General features: G+C 43.3%; 1 protein-coding gene across 6 annotated transcripts in view; it reads left to right on the top strand.

Moving 5' to 3' along the window:
- CALN1 (calneuron 1) overlaps positions 1-9,920 on the top strand; it is a 537,511-nt gene that overhangs the window by 140,491 nt on the left and 387,100 nt on the right. For 4 of the 6 annotated variants that reach the window (XM_011366968.1, XM_011366970.1, XM_011366966.1 and 1 more), the window contains exon 2: positions 7,222-7,346. In XM_011366968.1, the coding sequence (XP_011365270.1) occupies positions 7,229-7,346 (118 nt within the window). In that variant the 5' untranslated portion in view covers positions 7,222-7,228. Of the gene's footprint in view, positions 1-7,221; positions 7,347-9,920 lie in introns of those variants that run through there. The other 2 variants (XM_011366969.1, XM_011366971.1) reach the window with 2 other exon arrangements.

Here is a 9,920-nt window from a genome sequence, read left to right as displayed (position 1 = left end):
CATCTTTCAAAAGGTGGAGCCCAATTTCCCGTTCCATAGGTGTGGGCTGTACTTGGCGACTTGCCTCTAATGTATAGGATGTGGTGAAAGTGATGGTGTGTGATTTCTGAGACCAAGTTATAAAAGTTCCCTCCTTCTGCCTCTTGAATCGCTTACTTGCCCTGGAGAAGTCACTTGAGTGGCCCTAGGTAGGGGCCAACAGGAAGTGAGACCTTTGGTGAACAGCCAAGTGAGTGAACTATCTTGGAAGTGGCTCCTCCAGCACCACTCCGCCTCCTGATGGTGGTACCCCTGGTCAATGTCTTGATGGCAACCTCATGACACTTCCTGAGCCAGAGCCACTCAGCTCAACAACTCTTGATTCCTGACCCACAGAACCTTTGAGATAGTACTTCTGTTTTAAGTTGCTAAGTTCAGGGGTAATTTGTTATGTAGCAATAAATAACTAATTCACCACTTTAGAGAGCCATTTGGCAAAAATCTGTAATATTTTATCTAGGTATGTAGGTTAGAGAAGTCTCTGCAAATGTATACAAGGAGCACACATGAGGATATTCATCGCAGAATACTTTGAATTGGATAATGGATAAATTGTAATGTTTATAAAGTGGAAAACTATGAAGCAGTTAAAAATAAATTAAGGAGTTGTATGTGTATGGATTTGTACAAAGCTCTAAAGTCTAACAGAGTAAAATGTGCAAGTTACAAAAGCATATGTACGGTGTGATATTACTTATATAAATTTAAAGACACATACAGCAATACTATAGTATATTCTATATAGTTACATCCAAGTGTAAGAAAGTTTAGAAACATGGACAGAAGGATACATTCCATTCCAGAGTAGAGTTGTCACAGTGGAGGAAAGAAGGTGGAGGAATACAATAGGTGGGCAGGGCTTCAATGTGTAAGATATTATTTCTTTTAAAAAATCCAAAGCAAATAAGGCAAAATATTAGCCTGTATTCAATCTGTTTGGTGGGTCTGTGGGTGCGTTATATTATTTACTGAATTTTTTGTTGGTTTGAAATATTCTTTATTGCCCTTAATGTAGATTTCCCTTCTGCTACTTTTTTCAGATTTGTTCTTTGCTTTGCAAAGGCCTACATTTTTTTCCAAATCAGTTTGCCTCACAGCAAGCTCTTTTCTTTTTGACTTGATATCTCCTCACCTTACTCTGATATTTCTTTATGAATTTGCATTCTTATTTCATAGACACTCTGCTCTCTGAACTTGTTTTTAAGGGCGTAATCAGAAACTTTGTAAAATTGTCTTCTAATATCGCATCATTATTGACAATATGCTTTTCTGCTTTACATCTTTTCGAATGTGCTTACTCCTCCAATGACGAAGAACTTTTATACAGACCCCCACATTGGTGTTTTCTGCTTATTCACTGCTGTCTGATTTGAGCTCTGTCCAAACCTTGTTTGCCAACTGGCATGCCCCTGCAGGATCTTAACAAGGGAACACAACTGTTTTATAAGTACTTAGCCAAATGCCCAGTGTCTAGCTGGCATTTATCTAATGCATCTTTGCTGGATCTTCTTGTCCTCATAACTTAACTCTTGGATTCTGAGGAGGAGACATACATTTTCGAGGGTATCTAGGGCCTTCTGCAATTTTTTTAAATTAAAAGCAGTACACGAACAAACCATAATATTCCCCATAGGTCATTGTTTCTAAGGTCCATTCTCATTGACGCCGTGCCTGCAGAGAATTTCATATCTTCATGTGCAGGGCCCATGCCCCAGACCCTTCTGTTCCCAGCTATGTTGCATACTGGTAGGGGTGATCCCTGAGTAGCCAGAGGAAAGGGGTTGCTGCTTCACAGTGGTGATAAGAACAGTGGGGATTTGACCCTAGCTATTTTTAAAAAGCAGTTCTAATATAGTCGGAAAGGTGATTGTCTGATGTCATAGTTGGCCATCCCTAAGTCCCTGAAATGGGAGAGAATTTGGTTAGATAAAAATCTCTTCTTTTTATCTCTTCACTATCTGACTTTATGATTTAGTTTCTGAATTCAACGCGTGGGCATGCCACTGATTGTCATTCTAATCCTAACTGTGCTGACTTAATGGGAGCTTCTTCCACACCCTGCCATTGATGCTGTCAAGAATATTATTAGTTTTGTGTGCCTTTATGGATATATTTAGAGGAATTTGACAAAGACCCTATCAGGGTTGGCTAGGCTCTTTAACATTTAGAATGCAAGGTCAGTGTTGCCCTTTGCATGTCTGTCTGGTAATTAGAGGACAGGAAGTTCTGTCAGGTCTGCAGTAGATTCCATGCATACCCTAGGCACTCTACAAAAAACCCATACTTCACCTTCTTTTCAAAGTCCATCTAAAACTTAAAGAAACTTAAGTTCTTTGAAAAAGTTTCAGAGACAAGTTGAAATGCATTTCTCTAGATGTCTTTCTTCCCTTCTCTCTCTGGTTCATTACAAGAAATCTATGTAACTTAAAGTATTGTAGAGCAGTGCTTCTTACACTATTTGTGGGTAAGGACTTGTTTTTTTTATTTTTTATTTTTTATTTTTTAAGTTATAGTCCTTGGCAGACTGATGCTTTTGTAAAATACAGTAAGAATGAATTGCTGGAAAAATATAAAGCAAAGATATTAAAAAATTGAGTCTGTTGGTCACATGGTTAGGTGTGGGACAATGCTATAGATTGCTATAAAAATTTCAATGCTGTCTCTGAATTCCTGTCCTTATCTCATTGCAGACCAGCAGTGTTTGACTGGCAGTGGTCCACAGAGCACACTCTAGCACTGCTGTACAGGCCCTGCAAAATTGTGTTTTGGCACACTCTTTGTCCATAACAATAATAGCAGACTACAGCAATCAATAATAGCAGACTACAGCAATATGCCTGGGTCTTTGGTACTGTAGAGAAAAAATGAAAGGTGTATTCATCTAGGTTCTCCAGAGAAACATAACCAATAGGAGTTATATATATTTATAAGTGATTGGCTTACATGGTTGTGGAGGCTGAAAAGTGCCACAGTCTGTGATTGGCAAGCTGGAGACCCAGGAGAGATGATGGCGTGAGCTCCGGTCTGAGCCTGGGTTGGAGTCCAAAGGCAGGAGGAGACCAATGTTCCAGCTTAACAGTCAGGCAGAGAGAATGAATTCTCCCTTCCCCTGCCTTTTTGTTCTATTCAGGCCTCCAACAGATTGACCAAGGCCTCCCACATGAGGGAGGGCAATCTGCATTACTCAGTCTGTGGATTCAAATGTTAATCTCATCCAGAAACATCCTCAGAGACACCCAGAATAATTGACCAATTATCTGGGCACCCTGTGGCCCAGTCAAATTGACATATAAAATTAACTATCACAGAAGGGCATCATATCATGTCACTGTGAATGGGGCTCTTTAGTTTATTACCCTGCCAAGAAATGTGCCAGTTCCTTGACAGGAAACACTCCTTTTGTTTTTAACCTCCTGACACCTTGTCCATTATGTGACCGTAGAACCAGGCTCCCTGGTTCCCAGGAAATAGACTCTTCCTCAGTTCCAGTACTTTCCATTTAAATAGCCTCCTCCTCCTGATTCAGGTAGCTGCCTCCCGACACCACTCACCACTCACCAGGTCCCCTGGCACTCAGCCACCCACACACCGGATCCCTCAAACCATGGTGCAGAATGCCAGCTAGCTTCTCTCTGAAGCTCACCCTCTGCCATGTCCTCACTGACCCTCCTTTAAAACTCAGCATATTTTATCTTCAATCTACTTACTACATCTGTGACTTCCTTTCCCCCTGTATCCTTCTTCTTATAATCCTTAGTAAGTAACTACTGATGATATTTATTAAGAATGTGCCTGGTGCTAAGTCTGGTGCTTTCCATACCTTATCTTATTTCATATTTACAAAAATACTATTCAGTACGTATGAAAACCCCGGTTTACAGAGGAGGAAACTGGGGCTTACAGAAGATAAGTACCTTACCTACATGGCTATTAAGGGCAGAGCTTGGATTTAAATCTAACACTGTTTTTGTCCCCAAATTCCTGACTCTTAATCATGAAATCATATTGCCTTACAGAAAAATTGTTCACATAATAAACAGTCACTTAGATAATATTTCTCAATGAGTAAAATTGCCTTTGGGAAAAAAATATATAAATATTTGTTCATTACCCTCCATATAAGAATCCATCTTTAAGTTTTAGTTCAGGACTCTGTTTGTCTTTGCCAATGAACTTCTATCTTCCTTCACCAAAATGAAACTCTTAAGCTTGGGTTTCCCCAGGTGGCTTGGAGTGAAATTTAGTCCTTAATTGCAGCAGCCGTTTTTAGCTTACTTGAAATAATGTTCTTCCCTTTCTTGAACATGACTTAATTTATCTATATGGATGGTTCAATTGCACATGTTTTCTTTCCTACTAGACATTGAGCATTTTGAGTGCAGGGACTGAAGGAATTGAATATGTACCCAATTTTATAAGCTGCTTTTTCCAGAAGCAAATTATGATGATATATCAAAAAGGATTCAGTTATGACCAGTTTTCTCTGCAAAGGACTTAACATTTATTCTGTGACTGAACTGGGGCGTGGCTTAGATATGTTCTTTTGAGTATGAACTTGTTACTACAGCTATAAAAATTTGTGGGGCGGATCTAAAGCCCAGTCAACCAGGTAAAAGGTGATAATGGAAAGATATTTACAAAATGCTTAGAAACTAGAGTGATGAGTGGTGAAATGGGAAGAAATGCTTTCAGTGCCTGGACTGATCTGAGTGGGGAATCCCTGCAGGTAGGGAAATTAGATTAGATCAGTACAAGTCTTCCCATGTTTACAAAGGACTTAAATGATGGTTAAAGTAACAGTTGATGAGGCTGCTCCAGTCCTGGGGCCAGTGCACACAGGAAGCGTTAGCCAGCATTGACTTCTCATTCTTTGGACCATGGGAATCAAATCTTCGCTCAGGTGATCACAGCACATGCCCCCAAATCAGGATTGGCCTTAGGAAAAGGGAGAGGGGCCCTAACTCATACTTTTGATAATTGCTTTTAAACCTGTTTAGTCTGAAATTTAACTTGGAGAAAAAAGGAGATGGTAATCAAATTGTTCTTCCAAAGAAAGATTCTTGGTTTTTTTTTTTTTTTTATTTATGTGTAAAGATAGATTTGGCTTAGGAGAAGGAAATCTGACTTGTAATTAGCTGAAGACGTATGCCTTATAATTGGCAAATGTGTGTGCACTTTGTAACGAGCATCCTGCCATTCATGATCAGCCTGTGGATGTATGTTTTGTTAGCCGTGAAGAGTTAGGGTGTTTTGGAGGTGCCATGTGTCTGTTTTACTTTTTGGGCTTCAGAACATTTGTGAGAGTTGTCCCAGTTGTTATGATGAATGAAAAGTACCTTTGATAGAAATAGAGAAATCAGAAAGTGCGGCTCATATTTTAGGAAGATAATTAATTCATTTTTAGACATCTTGATTTGAAATGAGAGTTTGACATCCCAATGGAAATGTCTGGGCTCAGCTGAGGCCACTTGGCTGAAACAGCATTTAGGAGGCTTGTGTTCCAGACCAGATTCTTTCACTCACTGGATTTGTGCTCTTGGTCAAGCCCTGTAACTTTTAGGAGTCTCCTTGGTTGATCTCTAAGTCAGCAGCTGTCAGCCCAAATAAGGACATGTTGGTGTGTGCTCTAGACTAGGGGGAATATGGTGTCCTGCTGGCCTGTCACTCAGTATTGTCCCAGAGAAAAGAAGACAGGGGCCCCCACCCCCTGGTGCCTGCCAGCTCCAGCATCCCATGAGCAGGGACAAATGCCATTGTGTGGATTTTTCTGAGTGGAGTTTGAGACTCAGCAAGGTTTGGGTGTCTTGAATATTCATCCTCAGAGACTGGCCTTCTGTTGCTGTCTTCCCGTAATTTACACCTTGTTATTCAGCAGTTCCCAGAGGGGCTGCTTAGGCCACTCCAGCTTATCCTACAGACACAAACTTTAGTGCTGAAAGGGACTCTGCAGATGACTTATGTGGATAATGATAGCTGTGTGGGGAAAGAGCTCAGGGGTCTTTTCTCTCCCACAGAGCCCCTGGCAGGGAGGCCCTCAGCCTCTACTTGAATGTCCCCCCAGTCATGGGAAGTATAGCCCTTCAGTGCTATCCAGTTCACCTTCTGGGAGCTCTGTTAAGGTGTTCTTTACCCATGTTCTGTGATTGATTCCCTGTACTTCCTACCTATTCCTTACATCTGATCAGCAGTTCAACAGTCCTCTTAGCCCTCTTTCCAGATGGGGAAGCAGAACCTGACATGCTCGGTGACTTGCTCATAACAGAGAGACGTACTCTTTTCACTATAGAGAGGCCTGTCTTTCTAACTGCCTTTCCTCTTTGTCCTCTGTGCCTGCCCTTTCATTTTCCTACCACATCCTTTCTGTCCCCTTTAACTTAACTGGCAGCCCCTGGGCTGCCTTGCATTGTGAGAACTTCTGAGACTCAGTGGTGGCCATCTGGGCAGAGGCGCTTTCCCTGGAGAGTTTGTTAGTCTAGTGTAAGGGGATGCTTTAATTTACTGGGAGAGTGCTGGAAGCTGCTTAGATCTGGGACACCTTGAGGTATCATCACAGTTACAGCAGGGCAAGTGTGAGTGGGGCCTCAGGTGTGTGTTCACAAGCCACTCATGCTTCCTCGTCAGGCATGGGGGCTGCTTCTCAGAGGTACGGACTTGTGCATACTTACTTAGAGGCTAGCGTTCCCTACCTGCTTTGAGTGCTATGTGAATAGAACACCTGCTTTACCTGGGAAGAGTGAAATGCTGAGATCTCTGCAGCGTCGCAGCCAAGATGTCCAGCCCCTGGGCAGCCTAACATTTCTGGGGCGTGTCGTCCTTTCTTATGAGAACTGAGAAAGAGTTTATTTAACAGGTCAAGGAGAGGAGCAGAGAGTATTCTTATTTGCATGGAGAGACAGCTTGATGATGACATGGTGTCCCACAGTCTGCAAGGGCAACATGCTCAAATTCATAATTAAATGGACAAAATGAAGTAAGACAAAGTGAAGGAAGGGATAGAACTTGAGATCATTTGAGAATTGTTCAGATCACAGGTGCCCTGGAATTTTCCGACTTTCTTGCTAGAAATGTTACTATTTAAAAGATAACACTGACCATCTGAAAAACAGGGTGGTCCTTTAAGGAAGGAAAGGAAGAATGAATGATGATGTATTTCTTTCCTCCCCTCCCTTCTCTTGTGAACAGGGAGAAGATGCCTTTCCACCATGTGACCGCTGGCTTGTTGTATAAGGGGAATTACCTCAACCGATCTCTCTCTGCTGGCAGTGACAGTGAGCAGCTTGCTAATATCTCTGTGGAGGAACTTGATGGTAAGGAGCCTGCCCTGTCTGGGAGTTTAGCCACCCAAGGGAGATATTTGTGGCTATGGTGCACATAAGGTGAAAATACCAGGCTCTGGCCACCAGTTGTGGCCAAGTCTAACTGTAGTGTGACGAGAAAGAGTTCAGAGATAAATTCTGCCTCAATGACTTCTTTGTGTGGGATGGACCTCGCAGCCTGAAAAACCTACAGTGGATATTTTGGTTTCCTTGGATACTAATGGGGAGGGGGATAGCCTTTAATACCCCAAATGTATTTTCCAGTTTATGGAATCTATTGCCGGTGGTGGTGATGGTGTGTTTCCATATTGTTATTTATGATGGAGCTCAGCTGTGGGGGAGGATCAAGTCCTACTAATGGCTATCCCTTGACTTGTGGCCATAGTGCTTTGAATCTTGCCCAGATCAGAATCATCTGGAAGCCGTGTTGAGCGGGGAATGGACAGCCATTATTTTTATTGCCTCTGTTCCTTTATAACACAGTTCAGTGCTGGGTGTTCAGGGCAGGGTTAGGAATGGGAAGAAACTTGAGAATACAGTGACTAAGTTGGTCTTGGGACAGTGTTCTATTGTATCCCCATTGGTCAACCAACCCCAGATAAAAGACATTAAAGGGAGGAAGAAGGAATTTTTTTCAAGGATAGAGAATTAGGTTGATTCAGCCAGATGTTTGCCTAGGTGCCACATCTGCTGCGGCCAAACCAGAACCGATTTTCCCTGTATTTCTTGTAACACATTTTAAAACATGAAGTCTAAATTTACTTTCTAAAATAGAGAAGTCAAAATTACCTCAGATGGCCCACATCTTTGCTTTTAATTGTAATGGTCCAAACCAGTGTGCTTTCTTTGCATACATTTTTCACAGGTGGAAGGTGGGAAGATTCAGCTCTGGTCCAGGGAAGGCAAACTTGCTTCACAATGGGCAAGAGATGAGGAAATTGAAGGATAGGGCCATCTGATAGCTTTTCCTGCCCTTGACCATTTTGTTCCTGTGTTCATTTAAAGACTTGCTTATTTGCATGATTGAATAGTGAAGTGACAGAGGCTGGTGGGCTGGGTCCAGAGGAGAGGCTGGGGGTGTCAGATGAAGTGGGAATGATGTAGGCAAAGCCAGGCTCCCTGGGACCAGCAGCTGCTTGCTGTGGTCTGGAGAGAGACTGGTGGCAGAGAGGTGAGTAGGACCCTCGGATTCCCTGGCTTTCAATTGGCCAGAGAACATTTGGACACAGGACACAGAAGCAGGCAAGAAAGTCCTGACTGCCTCCAAGTGACCCTGTCCTGGTGACCACAAAGAAGACTGAGGCTTGGTTGGTATGATTGGCAGGTGAGGTGAGGCTCAGGCTTTCCCATGCCCCAGGAGTCCACTCCCACTGGAGATTAGGGTGGGAGGTGCATTGATTTGGTGGGTTTGCTCTTGTGTCTGTGTAGGTATCCTCTTGGGTTTATCAGTTAGCAGGAGCCTCCTGAGTGGGAACCTGCTGAGCAGAGGCTGTGAGAACTAGCAACTCCTCAAGAAGCTAAGATTACAAACAAAATGAAATTTGAAAATCATCTGTGGCTTTCCCATGTCTTGCTTTCCATTTACTTTCTTCCTCCCTCTCAACTTTGTCATGAATAATCAAGAGAGGATTTCTCTAAGACTTCTCAGAGCAATGGCTTTTTCTCTGTTAAATCTGGGCCACCTCTAGGGCTTTTCAAGAGGACCACTAGCTAGATTTCAGCCCTTTCCACCTCAGGCACCTGGCCGAAACATCCTGCACATTCTTGGGCAAACATCAGAGTTCGTGAGCTGTTTCACCCAGGTCCAGACAGCAAAGGAACCTTTTCATCAGGTGAAATGAGCAGGGAGTGACTCTAACAGCCCTCAAGCCCAGGTGGGCAGGCTCAGGAGTGAAGCCCTGAGTAAAATGAAGTTGGAATTTAAGGCCTGAGGCTCGCTGGTGAAGACTTGTGTTTGTCCTTCAGGAGGGTACTCTGGGCTCTCGGCTTGGAAAGGAGCCATTTATTTTGTGATGGAAGATTCCTTTTAGTTTATTTTTTGCCAAGGTGACCCCTGAATTATGACTGCTCATGCTTTCCTATGAACATCATGGGGCTCTGGGCAGGGCTGTGCAGATGTGTGCTGAGTTTAGAGCAGGCAGGCAGGGTCTGAAAACCAGCTGGCCTGAATCAGTTCAGATGACTGCACGTTGGTTGTCTGGGAAGCCAAGGTTTCCGAGGTTTTGCCTGTTTGCTGTTCTCTTGGGGCTGTCTCATGTCAAACCAAGTCCTTAAGTCCTGCTGCTCAAGGCCACTTGTTTCTCCTCAGTGGTCCCATGGTCCTGCACAGGGAGTTGATGTGTTGGACACTGAAGCATCTTTTGTGGTCCAGCTACCACCGGTGCTGATGTTACTTGGGTACTGTCCTCACTCACTGCTCCCCCCTCCTCACCCTGCAGCACTGCTCCACCTGGTTAGTGTTTATCACCAGGAATGGGATATTCTTTTCCTTCAATGTACAGGTCAAAGGTGCCCTGACTATGGGTGGGTCCCCTCTGAGAACAGGAGTGGCAAGAGCTTCTCTCC

Source organism: Pteropus vampyrus, unplaced genomic scaffold (assembly GCF_000151845.1).
Source record: "Pteropus vampyrus isolate Shadow unplaced genomic scaffold, Pvam_2.0 Scaffold128, whole genome shotgun sequence".
Lineage (NCBI taxonomy): Eukaryota > Metazoa > Chordata > Mammalia > Chiroptera > Pteropodidae > Pteropus > Pteropus vampyrus.
This window is presented reverse-complemented; position numbering and strand designations above follow the sequence as displayed.